Genomic DNA, 18,112 nt, shown 5'->3' with positions numbered 1-18,112 from the left:
TAGTCCTGTTTAAGATCTTTGGAGTCGAGTGCTAGGCTGCAGAAAGGAAGTATTCGTGGAAATACGTGTGGGAACGGACGCAGAATCGGAGGTTCTGGCGCAACGGAGACGAGGTCAGCAAGAGTGTTGTCCATGAGAATTTCGCTGCAGAAGACAAGAGCTACAATAATTGTACTGGTCCCCAATTACGAGGCTGCAGAGCGCCTGGAACAAAAAGAACTTCCGTCTATTAGCAGGCACTGGACCGTTGCCACTACCAGAAGCGCCGTCATGTCGGGGAAGACAGAAACATTTTTGCCGCTTCACTTCTACTTCGCGTGTGCAGCAGCAAGAACAGCTAACTTGGCTAGCAAGGTCGCCAGCCTCTCCCCAGTTGAGAACGTCTGGAAGATTATGGGCAGGGTCCTGCTATCATCTCGGGATTTTGACGATCTAACACGCCAATCGGACAGAATTTAACAGGATATAAAATGGCTCTGAGCACTATGGGACTCAACTGCTGAGGTCATTAGTCCCCTAGAACTTAGAACTAGTTAAACCTAACTAACCTAAGGACATCACAAACAACCATGCCCGAGGCAGGATTCGAACCTGCGGCCGTAGCGGTCTTGCGGTTCCAGACTTTAACAGGATATACTTCAAGAGGAATGGAACAACTCTATCAGTCAATGACAAACCGAATAGCAGCTTGCGTAAGGGCCGGAGATCGGTCAGCTCTTTACTGACTTGCTCAATTTTTGAAGCTCTTTCTCTTGAATAAATTATCCATTTTTTTCTGAAATTGTGATCATTTCCAGAATGAGATTTTCACTCTGCAGCGGAGTGTGCGCTGATATGAAACTTCCTGCGAGGAGAGCTTCTGTAAAGTTTGGAAGGTAGGAGACGAGGTACTGACAGAAGTAAAGCTGTGAGGACGGGGCGTGAGTCGTGCTTGGGTAGCTCAGTTGGTAGAGCACTTGCCCGCGAAAGGCAAAGTTCCCGAGTTCGAGTCTCGGTCCGGCACACAGTTTTTATCTGCCAGGAAGTTTGGTTTTTTGTAATCATTTGTTTGCCTGTACACGTACTCCGCACCCACCGATTTCCGTCTCATCCGAAGATGCCTTCGTGGTGTCCTTTTTTTTTTTTTTCTTAGAGTGTACTTCCAAACATTTAAATTTATTTTCAGTGTTCAGGTTTTGCTCATTTGGGTAAAATATATTATGATGAAAATATATTCTTGCTACTGCCAGTGCGTATTTTTTATCCTCTGTATTTTGGTAATTATCAGTTATTTCGCTGCCTAAAATGCAATTCTCATCTACTAGCTAAAGTGTCTAAATTCCTACTCCACTTCCCTCCGCATCACCTGACATAATTCGACTACAATCACTTTCCTTTGTTTTACTTTTGGTGTTGTTCATAACACCTGTCTAAGAGACTATCCATTCTGTGCAACTGCTTTTCCAAAACCTTTGACGCCATTGAGGCAATACAACATGAATGGCAAAATATAGAGTTTTTACATATTTTTCCTGATCTTAACTTCCCGCTCCCAATTTCTCCTTCGTTTGCTTGAGTGCTTGCTCGATGTACACATTTATTAACACTCTCTTCCCCACTAATGCTTCCCGTTGTGCGGTCTGCCTACCGAAAGGTTACTGTTAAAATACTTTTATATTGTATTGGGAGGTTCCTACCCCATTCTGTGCCATCTAGTAGTCAGGCCTACTAGATGAGTGCCTTTTCATGATTATCATACCCTCTGCAACTATGCTTGAAATATGAGCCCTAGTGTCTATCAGTTAAGCTAATATTTATTCTCGTCCTTACTTTTTAATGCAACGGAATGGATAACGCATGTGACTAATAGCTAGTGTACATTTCTGATGGACTCACTCCACCCTGGCAAGGCCACATTTCCTACCTGTCGTATATATTTTATCCAAAGCTTAGACATCCCAGCAAGAAAATGGAGGTTATGGTAAAATACCTCAACAAAATGGCTACCCACAACTCAATAATCCAGGCCACTATTTGTCTCATATATCTCCTTTTTTATTACAATAAATTCTTTCACGCTAATGTTGAAAAATCCCTGGCATTACACTTAAACACAGTAGTTAAACAAGTGATTCTCCACCCAATGGGCATGATATGACGTAAGCATTTTTCTATTCTATGGTCTCGTAATGTTTCTGTCTATTGCTACTGTGCACTTTCTGGATTGGTAAGGAATCTTTTGCTACTACATTCTCTCCCACATTCATTAGCAACATAACGAACTTACTGACTTTCGTGCTGTACTGAGAAAAATCGTGTTTGACCCACTAAATTCGCTACTGTCTCATGCAAATCACACAGATTAAATACACATAATAAATTACACTGACAGTATAAAAAACATCTCTAAACACAAAATTTTTGGTTTCCACTCGTTCTGCTTTCCCACATCAAACAATAGTCATCCCAGATTCACACGTCACTGACCTACGTAATAATTTTCCTACCACAAACTCTGGAGGATATATGCACATCTCCCTGTGCAATGCAATCCACATGGAGTTGCTGGGTAGATGGCTGACTGACCTTAATTCTCTCTCACAGTATCTGGCGTCACACGAATGTATCTCATAATGAAAGTTTTGATATCTTATTTATCTCACACACGGATCCTCAACTGAATGCTAGGACAAACACTTCTAACTCTTTTTATTGTCTCATAGTCAGGTTGAGACTCACACTGTACTCATCACGGAAGTGCTTGTCTCTAATTCAAGTTCTGCACACGGAAATCTTAATTATTTTCAACTTAGATTGACACACGCAAGTATTTCATCTTAATACTACCACACGCTGGCATTTGGTCTTATGATTACAACACGTGGTTTCTTTGTCAATTCCGGTGTTCACCATGAATTTTTACCTGCCTGTCTTTTTCAGAACAATTTACATCAGCCTCCCACCAAAAGTTTCTGAAAAGAGAAATTATTAGTTCATCTACTCCTAAATATTCCACGTGCGTACCATTTTCATTTAACTTTGTTTTTCTAGAGCACACACAGAGCACGTCTGCACACCTCAGGAACCAACGACAGAGTGCTGAAACATGGACGTTCATCCGGTCATCCCGCGCTTCAGCAGAAGTGGGGGAGGACCTTGCCACCGTATTCGTCAGCCACATTCCAGGCCCTCTGGTATTCTGGTATACTTCCTCTCTTTGGTTCGGCCAAAGGTGAACAGATAACCGTCTCAAAGATGATTATAGAACCTACCTTCATTATCTGTGGTCAGCAGACGACCAACCATTCATTCAATTCACAAACTTTACCAAATTCGATTCAGGGATCTATTTTAAGGAAGTGCACATCTGAATAATTAAACGTACACTACTGGCCATTAAAATTGCGACACCACGAAGATGACGTGCTACAGACGCGAAATTTAACCGACAGGAAGAAGATGCTGTGATATGCAAACGATTAGCTTTTCAGAGCATTCACACAAGGTTGGCGCCGGTGGCGACACCTACAACGTGCTGACATGAGGAAAGTTTCCAACCGATTTCTCATACGCAAACAGCAGTTGACCGGCGTTGCTTGGTGAAACGTTGTTGTGATGCCTCGTGTAAGGAGGAGAAATGCGTACCATCACGTTTCCGGCTTTGATAAAGGTCGGATTTTAGCCTATCGCGATTGCGGTTTATCGTATCGCGACATTGCTGCTCGCGTTGGTCGAGATCCAATGACTGTTAGCAGAATATGGAATCGGTGGGTTCAGGAGGGTAATACGGAACGCCATGCTGGATCCCAACGACCTCGTATCACTAGCAGTCGAGACGACAGGCATCTTATTCGCATGGATGTAACGGATCGTGCAGCCACGTCTCGATCCCTGAGTCAACAGATGGGGACGTTTACAAGACAACAACCATCTGCACGAACAGTTCGACGACGTTTGCAGCAGCATGGACTATCAGCTCGGAGACCATGGCTGCGGTTACCCTTGACGCTGCATCACAGACAGGAGCGCCTGCGATGGTGTACTCAACCACGAACCTAGGTGCACGAATGGCAAAACGTCATTTTTTCGGATGAATCCAGGTTCTGTTTAGAGCATCATGATGGCCGAATCCGAGTTTGGCGACATCGCGGTGAACGCACATTGGAAGCGTGTATTCGTCATCGCCATACTGGCATTATCACCCGGCGTGATGGTATGGGGTGTCACCTCTTGTTCGCATTGAAGGAACTCTGAACAGTGGACGTTACATTTCAGATGTGTTACGATCCGTGGCTCTACCCTTCATTCGATCCCTGCGAAATCCTATATTTCAGCAGGATAATGCACGACCGCATGTTGCAGGTCCTGTACGGGCCTTTGATACAGAAAATGTTCGACTGCTGCCCTGGCCAGCACATTCTCCAGATCTCTCACCAATTGAAAACATCTGGTCAATGGTGGCCGAGCAACTGGCCAGTGACGCCAGTCACTACTCTTGATGAACTGTGATATCGTGTTGAAGCTGCATGGGCAGCTGTACCTGTACACGCCATCCGAGCTCTGTTTGACTCAATGCCCAGGCGTATCAAGGCCGTTATTACGGCCAGAGGTGGTTGTTCTGGGTAGTGATTTCTCAGGATCTATGCACCCAAATTGCATGAAAATGTAATCACATGTCAGTTCAAGTGTAATATATTTGTCCAATGAATACCCGTTTATCATCTGCATTTCTTCTTGGTGTAGCAATTTTAATGGCCAGTGGTGTAGTTCTAGGGGACTGATGACCTCAGAAGTTAAGTCCCATAATGCTCAGAGCGATTTGAACCATTTGGCTAGCCAGATCGCCTACCTTCAATCCTGTCGAACTAAGCCATGCTGCGGCTCGCATTGGTGTTGTTTGTAGGTTTCCGTCCTCTGTTGGAGGCCAGACGGTATCGTTTAGTTGGCATGGTTCTGGTTGTTTGTCTTCTTTTCGTGTTGACTCGCGCCACCTGGTTTCGCAAGCATTGTCTGTCCGCTAGTGGCAGCAGCTGCTGTTATCGATATGTAGTAACTGTGGCCCTATGTTTGGGGTGACGTCGTTGTTCTTCCGGGTCGTGTGCATTTCGGTTGGAGACTCAGGAGGAGCCAGGTGCACACAGTGCGAGAACACGCCGGGACCGCTGGCGGCGTGCATGGACTCACGGATCGAAGGCCTGTGGTCACGAGGGTGCACGATCTCATCGTAAAGCAGATCGTGCAAGTTTTAAGTTGAGTGCTTTTGGATTCAAGTTGAGAAACCTCCACCATTGTGAGATCTTGCGATTCTCCAGTGTCTTGGGTTCGTGTTGCTGCTTGTAGTGTTGCCGAGGCGAAGAGCAGCGAGTGGAGTGCTTGGGGAAGGCGGATCTGGTTAGATTTCCTGGAGTTCTAATTAGTATTTATTGGGTTCAGTTTGTTACTATTTGTTAAGTTCAACCAGCGGTATTTTTCCTGCCTCGTGGCTGCTAACGCCCCAGTTACCTAGTTCAACCAGCGGTATTTTTCCTGCCTCGTGGCTGCTAACGCCCCAGTTACCTGCCCTGGGGGTTAGTGTATGTAACGGCAGTGTACGTTTCCTAGCCTTGCCACTGCTGTCCGGTGAGGCGTGTAGCGTTGACAGCTTTATTGATTGTAGGTTGGTTGGCGATGCTTCCACTCTGGTGGTAGTGATTCCTTTCTTGTTCTGAGCCCTCTAAACACAGTATTCTGTGGGCGGAGTCCAGACAGCTGATTCCGGCTTTGGCGTATTATTACATCTTCGAATTTGGTTTATTGGACGTCAGGTTGCCTCAGCAAGATTGTCATTAGTCATTCGTTAGGCTGCCACTGGTCTGAGTTACCATCTTGTGAAGTGAATACAACTCTTGGCTGCCTATCTCATGGCTCGCAGAAGTGTTTCTTTGCCGGACCTACTCAGAGGTCGATTCCTGGTGCACCATGTGCGACTGGCCATTGTGTTTTATTATTGTATTTGCTGCTCTATGGAATGTTTCTAAATTTGTTATATAATTGCCATTCCTGGCTTTACAGCAGCTTTAAATGATTGTGCTACCAAGTTTACCACCATTTTGTGTCACCTGTTTGGTGATCAGTTGCTTTTCCTTTTAAATTAACCTTTCTGTTGTATTTACTGTTTTACTCCTATGTCTTTTTTAAATTTTTAATATAATTTCCATTCTTGCGTTACAGCAGGTTTAAATGGTTGTGCTATCAAATGGTTCAAATGGCTCTGAGCACTATGGGACTCAACTGCTGTGGTCATCAGTCCCCTGGAACTTAGAACTACTTAAACCTAACTAACCTAAGGACATCACACACATCCATGCCCGAGGCAGGATTCGAACCTGCGACCGTAGCAGCAGCGCGGCTCCGGACTGGAGCGCCTAGAACCGCACGGCCACCGCGGCCGGCTTGTGCTATCAAGATTATCATCATTTTGTCTCACCCGTATGGTGATCAGTTGCCTGTCTTTTTAAATTAACTTTGCTATTGCATTGCTGTTTTACAGTATGTTTGTTAAATATTTTTATAATTGCCGTTCTTGCCATTAAAGGCCTTCAGCCGTTACTGTGCTTACTTGCCTTGAAATTCTAATTACGATCACATTGGCTTGTTTTAGAAACATTATTTGCTGTGTCTGTATGTTATGCTCGTTTGGTAAACTGTAACACACTGAAAGCAGTATTAATCACACAGTTGTTTATTCCTTCATTGATAACGTGTGCTATCTTATTTATTGCTGAGTCTGGAATTACCGTTTTAAAATAAATTTGTGTAATTGCAAAAGTAACTGATTACGGCCCCGTCCACAATCCTAAACGAATCCTGCCTTCCTTGAGTTCCAGGTCAAATGAACATTTATGGAAAATAATCAAGAGGTCAATTCGTGCCCATAATCCTGCACTGGCAACACTTCTCCAGTTATGGACGGCTGTAGAGGCAGCATGGCTCAGTATTTCTGCAGGGGACTTCCAACAACTTGATGTTCACGTGCCACGCCCAGCTATTGCACTGGGTCGGGCAAAAGATGGTCCGAGATGACATTAGGAGGCATCCCACGACTTTTGTCATCTCAGCATAAAACAGCCTTTGATTCTTGTAGTTCCCTTTTCTCTCTGAAAGACCGCGCTGCATCGTTAACCTTGAAAACTAAGACGGCAACTTCAAGATCGCAAGTTAAGACACGTAACAATGATTGGCACATTACTCCGATTGTTAATGGAATTGATAGCCCGTTGTGTTTCTCGAAGTTATCGTTTCTCCTCAAGATATGTTCCCGTCGGGTAGACCGTTCGCCAGGTGTAAGTCTTTCGATTGGGCGCCACTTCAGCATCTTGCGCGTCGATGGGGATGAGATGACGATGATTAGGACAACACAACACCCAGTCTCTGAGCGGAGAAAATCTCCGACCCAGCCGGGAATCGAACCCGGGCTGTCGCGCTGACCACTCAGCTACCGGGGGCGGACATCTTTTTCAGTGAAAAATAGGAAAGAACAAGTTAACTCTTTTAAAGATGCTACCTTTTCTTATGGGGATTTGCTTGCATCGCTTGATATCACGAATCTCAACACTAATATTACAGTGGATGAAACGATCCTAATTATTAGAGAAAATCTCTCGAAGTACAAGAAATTGAATTCTGGTAAAAATTAAAGAAATGATAACGCTTTTGAGTATTACTTTACTTACTTTACACGTGGCTAAGGCCTTATCGACCATACACCTGCTCTACGAGCCTCTTCCAATTATTTCTATCCAGGGAAATTGTTGTCCAATCAGAGTTGATGCCCATCCTAGCTGCATCTTCCCGGATATTCTCCATCCACCTAATTCGAGGTCTTCCTCTTCTTCTCTTTCCTTCTAATTTCTTAGTGGATGCTATTTTGGGTAGTCTGTTCTCCGGCATCCTTGCTACATGACCAGACCAGTTCAGTCTTCTTTTCTTTAACATATCCACAATGGTACTATGTTTGTACAGCTCCCGTAGTTCTTCATTTTTCCTTATCCTCCACTCCATGACATTTTCATCGAAGATTGGTCCAAATATTTTTCTTAGTATTTTTCTTTCAAATATCAACAGTTTTTCTTCATCTTTTTTCCTGAATGTAATAGCTTCACATCCATATAATGCTACTGGTACAATAGTTGACTGATAAAAACGGATTTTGAATTCAGTACTAAGTGATCTCATCCTTAAAATTTTGATACAGCTGTAAAAAGTTCTATTAGCTGCTGCTAAACGGGCGTCTATTTCTATTTCTGCTCTATTGTCTCTGCTAAAAAGACCCTAAGTACTTGAAGTGGTCAACTGCCTTGAAAGTGAGACCATTTACGGTCAGTGGTGTATTCTTTTGGAGTTTTTTACTTATGACTAGATATTCTGTCTTTTCTTCATTCACATGAAGTCCAGCTTTCTCAGCTATTTTGTAATAATTTTGCATCATCCTGATTAATTCAGCTTTTGAAGTGCTTATTAAGGCTACATCATCTGCATAAGCAAGTCTAGTGATGTTCTGTCCCTGCAGTTGGATCCCTTGTGGATTAGTTTTGGTGAATTCTCTATCAATCTTCTCTAAGATAATATTAAATAGAATAGGTGAGATGGCATCCTCTTTTGAGTATTAGTCTCACATATAACTATTTCAGCTTCAGTAAGCGGATATTTCACCAAGATGAAGGTCTTCCTATGGGGAACTGTCTCACTGGTTTTCTAGGTGACTTTTTCGCTAGTATATGTATGATACCAGACCCGCCCGGCTAGCCGCACGGTCTTCCCACGAATCCACCCGGCAGATTAGTGTCGAGCTCCGGTGTACCGGCCAGCCAGAGAATGTTTTTTAAGGCGGTTTTCCATGTATATCGACGAATGCGGGCTGGTTCCCCTTATTCCCCCTCAGTTACACTGTGTCGGCGTACACGTACACCATAATATTCTACACGCAAACATTTGGGATTAGACTCGTCTGGTATGAGACGTTCCCGGGGAGGGATTCACTGGGAGCCGAACCACAAAATAACCCGGAGTTCGGTGTGGGGCGGCGGTGGGGTGGGAGGACTGCTGTGGCCTGTTGTGGGGTTGTGAACCACTGAGGGCTACAGCGGGATGAAGCTTCTGCGTCGTTTCTAGGTCCTCGGTTTAATAAAATACAGTACAATTATACCATCGTCGTATTCTAAGGCGATGTAAATGATTTTATCTCTTAGTGAGTCCCTGAACTGCTAGTGGTACAAGAAAATCAAATTTATGTAGTACATAGAAAATCATTGCCATGGACTTAATTTCATCATCATGAAATTGCGTATCTTATACGGGAAAAACTGTTCTGACATGTAGAGGAAAATAACTACCAAATAAAACAAAGCGGTATTTTTTCATGCTATGATTGACCGCATGTTTGGAGTCCCTTCTACACCCTCTGCTACCCTGCCACAGAGCTTAACAATCTTCAGTGCCCTGTGTCAACAACGACGATCCGTGAAGTCTTGTGAAAAAAAATCTATAATGCTAAAACTAATAGGTACGCCAATTCTTCTTTACTAATAAAGATGATGTCACTGTGAAAGAAAAAATACTACTGCTTTCCTAGGCGAGTAATAATATCTTATTGTCGAGTTGTTTAGAAAATATGAGTTCAGTGTAGCGTTTACCACACGAATAATGTCTCTAAGCTGCTTGTCGTACTTAACCAGAGGTTCACAAATGTGCGATGTACGAAGTCCAGTGCAGTGGGTGTCCGATATTTTATATAGGACAAAAAGGGAGGGCTTTTAAGACCTGTTTTCGCCAGCATTTACTCAACAAAAATGGTGAACATACTTATAAATCAACTTTTGCAGAAAATCTTGAAACTGAAAACCACACATTTCCCCCTATCCTCCTTACTCGATATGCAAATTTTGCATATGTTAGACAAAGGGTGCAAAATTAGTCGTTTAGAAGAGATTTGAAATTTATGAATATTCTCGTCTTAACTCTAGGGATCTGCCGACTGACTGACTCGCACTGAAAAATAGATTTTTTTTTTATTCTGTAGCTCCTGTGTTAAATGATTTACAATAACTTATTTCTTGTCGAGTTCTTCTTGTATCTGATTACAGATTCGGAGCTGGCTTGCTCACAGATTTTTAAAGTAATTCATTCTGTTGTCTACATCGAATATGTGAAAGTCTCTTTTGACGTAACAGAGATCTCTTTCTTTTTAACCGTGTTTTCTTGGCATAGCCACGAGCTGCTACAATGTTTAATGTGCAACTTTCACTCACTGTCTTGCTGAAACAGTTACCAAGGTTTCCTAGCTCCCACACTTTACTTAGTATCTAGAAAAATTACGGGAACAGTCTGCACGCAAGGTGAACTTGTAATTAAGCGCCGGGGGTTTCTGCAGACACGCATTCAGCGGCCGGCCCCGACTTCATTATACTGAACAGCACCACGTATCACCGCCTCCCTATCGTCCCATGGCGCCACCATCAACTGATAATAAAATTTTAACAGTTTGCCTGCCTTTGTTTGGCTTCCTTTACATAGTAATGATATTTTTTTATATGTGACTGTTTGCTTAACGCTTGATCCACCGCATACCTGTCCGTTGAAGTGCTTATATTTATCATTTTACATGACTTTATAAGTCCAATTTGACAGTTTATCGTTCTCTACTCATCGCGTATATCATGTATTTTTTTTTGCGATTTGACTCTGTAACAAATGGTTCAAATGACTCTGAGCACTATGCGACTTAACTTCTGAGGTCATCAGTCGCCTAGAACTTAGAACTAATTAAACCTAACTAACCTAAGGACATCACACACATCCATGCCCGAGGCAGGATTCGAACCTGCGACCTTAGCAGTCGCTCGGCTCCAGACTGTAGCGCATAGAACCGCACAGCCACTCCGGCCGGCTGACTCTGTAACAAAGGTATACACAAGTCCAAATATTTTACATTTGTTTTAACAAGCAATACTTCTCCTGTTTAGTCTTTGTATATTTGTTTTCAACATACTTATCCTACAAATGTATTTTTTGGCTTACCAATGATTTGAACCTATTTCACTTCTGAAGATGGCAGTTTAAACTATTGAAACCGGTAAAGTAAGCTAAATAAAGCTCTTTTTGTGCATTTGACGATTCACTTTTTATCTTTATTGAGATTAATTGTTTCAAAAATGTCACACTACTGTCGTGACCTGCTGGTAAAAAACTTTATCTATGCAATCAGTTTTAGTCGTCAGACACAGCAAGCTTCTAAGCCCAGTTACGTTTCACTTGTACGTAGTGAGGTAAACTTATTGTGTCTGACATTCTGTTGACTTTTTTGTCTGCATAAGAGCTTATATATGTTGTAATATGAACAGGTAGTGAACTTACATTAACTGAAAACTATATTATATAGTGTGTTCCATTGATAGTGACCGGGCCAAATAACTCATGAAATAAGCATCAAACGAAACGAAAAAACTGCAGAGAACGAAACTTGTCTAGCTTGAAGGGGAAAACCAGATGGCGCTATGGTTGGTCCGCTAGATGACGCTGCCATAGGTCAAACGGATATCAACTGCGTTTTTTCAAATAGGAACCCCCACTTTTTTATTACATATTCGTGTAGTACGTAAAAACTGAATGTTTTAGTTGGACCACTTTTTTCCCTTTGTGATGCATGGCGCTGTAATAGTCACAAACGTATAAGTACGTGGTATCACGTAACATTCCGCCAGTGCGGACGGTATTTGCTTCGTGATACATTACCCGTTTTAAAATGGACCGTTTACCAATTTCGGAAAAGGTCGATATCGTGTTGATGTATGCTATTGTGATAAAAATGCTCAACGGGCGTGTTCTATGTATGCTGCTCGGTATCCTGGACGACATCATCCAAGCGTCCGGACCGTTCGCCGGATAGTTACGTTATTTAAGGAAACAGGAAGTGTTCAGCCACATGTGAAACGTCAACCACGACCTGCAACAAATGATGATGCCCAAGTAGGCGTTTTAGCTGCTGTCGCGGCTAATCCGCACATCAGTAGCAGACAAATTGCGCGAGACTCGGGTATCTCAAAAACGTCGGTGATGAGAATGCTGCATCAACATCGATTGCACCCGTACTATATTTCTATCCAGCAGGAATTGCATGGCGACGACTTAGAACGTCGTGTACACTTCTGCCACTGGGCACAAGAGAAATTACGGGTCGATGACAGACTTTTTGCACGCGTTCTATTTAGCGACGAAGCGTCATTCACTAACAGCGGTAACGTAAACCGGCATAATATGCAGTATTGGGCAACGGAGAATCCACGATGGCTGCGACAAGTGGGACATCAGCCACCTTGGCAGGTTAATGTATGGTGCGGCATTATGGGAGGAAGGATAATTGGCCCCCATTTTATCGATGACAATCTAAATGGTACAGTGTATGCTTATTTCCTACGTAATGTTCTACCTATGTTACTACAAGATGTTTCTCTGCATGACAGAATGGCGATGTACTTCCAACATGATGGATGTCCGGCACATAGCTCGCGTACGTTTGAAGCGGTATTGAATAGCATATTTCATGACAGGTGGATTGGTCGTCGAAGCACCATACCGTGGCCCGCACGTTCACCGGATCTGACGTCCCCGGATTTCTTTCTGTAGGGAAAGTTGAAGGATATTTGTTATCGTGATCCACCGGCAACGCCTGACAACATGCGTCAGCGCATTGTCAATGCATGTGCGAACATTACGGAAGGCGAACTACTCGCTGTTGAGAGGAATGTCGTTACACGTATTGCCAAATGCATTGATATTGACGAACTTCATTTTGAGCATTTATTGCATTAATGTGGTATTTACAGGTAATCACGCTGTAACAGCATGCGCTCTGAGAAATGATAAAGTTCACAAAGGTACAAGTATCACATTGGAACAAGCGAAATAAAACGTTCAAAGGTACCTACGTTCTGTGTTTTAATTTAGAAATCCTACGTGTTACCAACTATTCGTCTAAAATTGTGAGCCATATGTTTGTGACGATTACAGCGCCGTCTATCACAAAGCTAAAAAAGTGATGCAACTAAAACATTCATATTTCTTTACGTACTACACGAATATGTAATAAAATATGTGGGTTTCTATTTTTAAAAAACGCAGTTGATATCCCTTTGACCTATGGCAGCGCCGTCTAGCGGGCCAACAACAGCGCCATCTGGTTTCCCCCTTCAAGCTAGACGGGTTTCGTTCTTTGTAGTTTTTTCGTGTGACGCTTATTTCGTGAGTTATTTGGCCCGGTCACGATTAATGGACCGCCCTGTATATATTTTCAGCTGTTGAACAGCTATCTTCAGTGCTTTTAAATCAAATCATATAGGCCCGTCTAGCTTTTGTCTACACCTTTTTTACGCAATTTACGTATATACATTGCCGGATTACAATAAAATCGCATAAAAAAACGTGTCGACGAAAGCTAGACGAGTCTATATGATTTGATTTAAATGCATTGAAGATAGGTATGCAATAGCTGCTATCTAGATCTGCAATAAGAATAGAGATTGGACAGTCTGAATTTGCGACTCAGTGCTAGTTTTTTTTTAATGCTACTGCACAACGGTTCCGGTGGGATATTACCATCTGATACGACATGTTGCTTGTAAACGAATGTGATATTCTGCCTGATAATACGTGGCAGATTACAACGCCTCACAGTCCTATCTGGTAACTCGTGGCTCTTTCCATCTGCTGGGAATTTCTAAACCCAGAGCACTTTTTTGCTGAGAGCCGATGCACGCTCAAGGTCATGACTAAGAACCGGTGCGGGTGGCTTTGGGTGTGTCCAAGGCTGACGGGTGGTGCATATAATAACAGCGCGTTGCATTCTGCACCGTACAGTGCTGCACCGGCAGACGTCGCAGAAGTCTCACCGCAGCGCGGGCTCCTACGTCATCGGCGCTCCACCTCTGCCTCAGGTGCCGTCCGTGTCCAGTGTTCGCGAGCAGCCCCCTCTGCCGTGTGAGTAGTCTTTCACGAGGCGCTCTACCTTCAAGTGCTGCCAGTTCAAGTTTCTCATCATCTCCGTGACGCCTCCCCTCGAATTGGTCAAACCAACATGTGGTCATTCCTGCTGGCCTTTTTTGTGTATTCAAGAACTGACGTATTGTCGTATGGAAGTATGCGGCATTATAAATATTTACATATAACAAAGACCGACCCCCAGAAGCTCTTTCGTATTTCAACACATCCTCTGATTTTAGTCTATATTGTATTATTACTTTTTATTTCACCCTATTTTGTATATATGAGCTGCTTGTGAAATACACTAACTGATCAAAAGTATCCGGACATCTGGCTGAAAATGACTTACCACTTCGTAGCGCCCTCCATCCGTAATGCTGGAATTCAATATGGTGTTGGCCCACCCCTAGCCTTTATGATAGCTTCCGCTCTCGCAGGCATATGTTCACTCAGGTGCTGGAAGGTTTCTTGGGGTATGGCAGCCCATTCTTCACAGAGTGCTGCTCTGAGGAGAGGTATCGATGTCCGTCGGTGAGGCCTGGCACGAAGTCGGCGTTCCAAAACATTCCAAAGGTGTTCTATAGGATTTAGGTCAGGACTCTGTGCAGGCCAGTCCATTACAGGGATGTTACTGTCGTGTAACCATTCCGCCACAGGCCGTGCATTATGAACAGGTGCTCGATCGTGTTGAAAGATGCAATCGCCATCCACTAATTGCTCTTCAACAGTGGGAACCAAGAATGTGCTTTAAACATCAATGTAGGCCTGTGCTGTGATAGTGCCACGCAAAACAACAAGGGGTGCAAGCCCCCTCCATGAAACGACCACAACGCTGGCAGATGACGTTCACCGGGCATTCGACATACCCACACCCTGCCATCGGATCGCCACATTGTATACCGTGATTCGTCACTCCATACAACGTTTTTCCACTGTTCAGTCGTCCAATGTTTACGCTCCTTAAACTAAGCGAGGCATAATTTGGCTTTACTGGCGTAACGTGTGGCTTACGAGCAGCCGCTCGACCATGAAATCCAGGTATTTTCACCTCCTGCCTGTCATAGAACTTTCAGTGGATCCTGATACAGTATGGAATTCCTGTGTGATGGTCTGGATGGATGTCTGCCTATTACACATTACCCCTCTTCAACTGTCCGAGGACTCTGTCAGTGCCGGCCGGGGTGGCCGAGCGGTTCTAGGCGCTACAGTCTGGAACCGCGCGACCGCTACGGTCTCAGGTTCGAATCCTGCCTCGGGCATGGATGTGTGTGATCTCCTTAGGTTAGTTAGGTTTAAGTAGTTCTAAGTTCTAGCCGACTGATGACCTCAGAAGTTAAGTCCCATAGTGCTCAGAGCCATTTTTGAACTCTGTCAGTCAACAGACGAGATCGGCCTGTATGCCTTTGTGCTTTACGTGTCCCTTCACGTTTCCACTTCACAATCACATCGGAAACAGTGGACGTAGGGATGTTTAGGAGTGTGGAAATCTCATTTACAGACGTATGAAACAAGTGACACCATGTCACCTGACCACCTTCGAAATCCGTGAGTTCCTCGGAGCGCCCCATTCTGCTCTTTCACGATGCCTAAAGGTTGCTGGGGTCGTTTGTATGGCGTACCTGGTAGTACGTGACAGCACAGTGCATCTAATACGAAAAACGTATGTTTTGGGGTGTCCGGATACTTTTGATCACATAGTGTAAATCTGTAATCGTTGCACCTGGGCTCTTACTTGAAATTTATGCATTTACGTGAGTTTATGGACTCTAAAATGTCATATCTCATAGTTGGACTAATTGGTACATCTGATGTGTTTGTAGTTCGGATGTTTGTTACCGCTTGTGAGTTTTGCCTTTCGTTGTCTCGCTCTCGTAAGGTACGGACGCCATTCTGCCGTGCTCATTGTAAGGATTATTATGCAAATGATAATTAGGTTTTCTCGATAGAGTACGAAGTTCAAGTTACTGTGCCTTTCATTTCTAACAAAAATCATGTCACTTTTATATGATTTTTAATTTTCATGATGTGTTTTTAGAGGCTCGCTAGGACAGAGGCGTCGGCGGCACATTGTTAGTGGACGTTAATGACCGAACACTTTTTACTCCTTCTTACGCTATACGTCCCTCAGATACTTGGACTGGTCATTTTATTTGTGCCTTGCAGGATTTTCACCCAAGCTATGCAAAAAATGATTCGGTCATTCGTCGACTAACAATGACGTCGTTGTACGGCTTACTTCTGTCGGAAAAGGCCCCACGAACATTTGAAAGTTTTTGATGGTGGTTATTTCCCTTATATTTTGCATTCTCAGCTTCACGAAGAAGGTGGTACTGAGCATTGGCTGCATTACAGCGCTGAGCCGTACATATTGCAGACGACAATACGCGGAACCACCATATGCTGATACCTACCCTGTTCTTTTTTTCTTTTTTTAAATTTATATTAAATCACTGAAATTACTGTTTTTGACTCTCTTTAAGGGGTGGGACGTCAAAAATTTAAAAAAAAAAGATTTTTGAGACACATGCCTATTTTGTAGCACACGTCTTCCTGAATAGTTTGACGTACAAAATACATATATTTGAGAGATTATAAGGCACTTTATTTGGTCTTAAGTGTACCAAGATGCAGCGCCACACCCCTTTGCACAGCATTCTTCTGTCATATTTGAGTGTATTTCGCTCTGTAGAATTCGGATGTTTGTATTTGCGCCAGAGACTGTCATACGTGAAACAAAAGACTATTGATATACTTTGCTGCTATTGACGTCTATTGTTTTGATCGCTGATTTTGTTTGTTCTCTGTTTTGAAAGGCTTGCAGTGTGGTGTTGTGAATTTCGAAACGATTTTCATTTGGCTGTGTTGTTTTGTGTCAGTTTGTGACATATTATCGCAAAAGATGCCTAGAATTCACAGGGGACTTGAAAAATATGAAGCAAGCAGCTTGGGCCTTATACTTCCACAAAATGTCCACAGACAACTACCTTAAGCACAAATTGTGCCCAAAAGAAAGTGAATCATGGTGTGGCTACCAAAGGTCAATTGCTGGTTGTGAAGAATATCATCACAGGAATTCTCTACAAAATGCTGCAATGGAAGCTTTCAAACCTATATTCAGGGACCTTGCAAATGAAAACTTATTGAAGAAATGTCCTCCTGTACCCAAAATCAAACCAATGTGTATGGGAAAGATTGCCAAAAGCCATTTTTGTGGGAATAAATACACATGGTATTGGTGTTTATGATGAAGTTTCATGTTTTAATGATGTTGTGCAAAGCGTAAAATATGTTTTAGAGAAAGTGGGAATTAAGCCCGGTGTGAACTGCATCAAAGCTTTTTATACGGCAGTCTGACAGCTTGTAGTGAAAGCAGATAACTAATTTTTGGAGGTAATAAAATCAAGAAGAGAGCATCATAGGAATGTGAAAAGGAAGAAAATTGATTTAGAAAATGGAAAAGAACTTGCTCATGGTGCTGGACAGTACTACAAGAATGCTATATACAAGCAGAAACTTCAATGCCCATTTTCTGCTAAACACAAATTTCTGTACTTAGTAGGTACATGTAGCATCCAAAATAAATATCCTATTGCCTTCAAATTTGGTATGCTTATTAACCACAAACTCCTTAATGCAAAACTCTAGAATTTTCCAAATCTATTAAAAACTGTGGTAAAAATTGAGATAATTAACAATAAAATTTGAGTTTTTTCTAAACATGAAGTTTAAAATTTCATGAATTAAATAAATTCCACAGAGTCATACACCTGTAAGTATGGTGTGTAAGCTGTGCAAAATTCATCGAAGACTCTCTCTTACTTATGAAGAAAAGTGTACCTATAGCAACAAATGCAGCCAATAGTGAGTGAAAAAATCGTGAATTTTCAAATGTAAAAACGATTATTTTGTTATATTTTTGAACTTTCATTCCTATGAGTGTGCATCCTGAGTCCTTCCTGGCCATACTGACAACGTTTTATGAATTTATATGTAAAAGTATAGACAGTGGAAATTAAAATGTCCCGTGGTATCTCTCGTGCTCCAAGTCGGTCCGTTTGAAGTCCTACCCCCCTTAAGGGTAGTAACGTGTCAGAATACCACAGCACTTTGTGCCAATTCC

The 18,112-nt window shown here is 42.8% G+C and overlaps 1 protein-coding gene across 1 annotated transcript in view; it reads left to right on the top strand.

Annotated features, from left to right (window-relative positions):
* Positions 1 to 18,112, top strand: part of LOC126209860 (cytochrome P450 4C1-like) — a 120,839-nt gene that overhangs the window by 4,673 nt on the left and 98,054 nt on the right. Inside the window, exon 2 of the mRNA XM_049938986.1 lies at positions 13,870 to 13,989. Coding sequence (XP_049794943.1) covers positions 13,870 to 13,989 — 120 coding nt within the window. The remainder of the gene's footprint in view (positions 1 to 13,869; positions 13,990 to 18,112) is intronic.

This window comes from Schistocerca nitens, chromosome 10 (assembly GCF_023898315.1).
Source record: "Schistocerca nitens isolate TAMUIC-IGC-003100 chromosome 10, iqSchNite1.1, whole genome shotgun sequence".
Taxonomy (NCBI): Eukaryota; Metazoa; Arthropoda; class Insecta; order Orthoptera; family Acrididae; genus Schistocerca; species Schistocerca nitens.
Note: the sequence above shows the minus strand (reverse complement) of the source record. Positions and strands in the feature narration are given on the sequence as shown.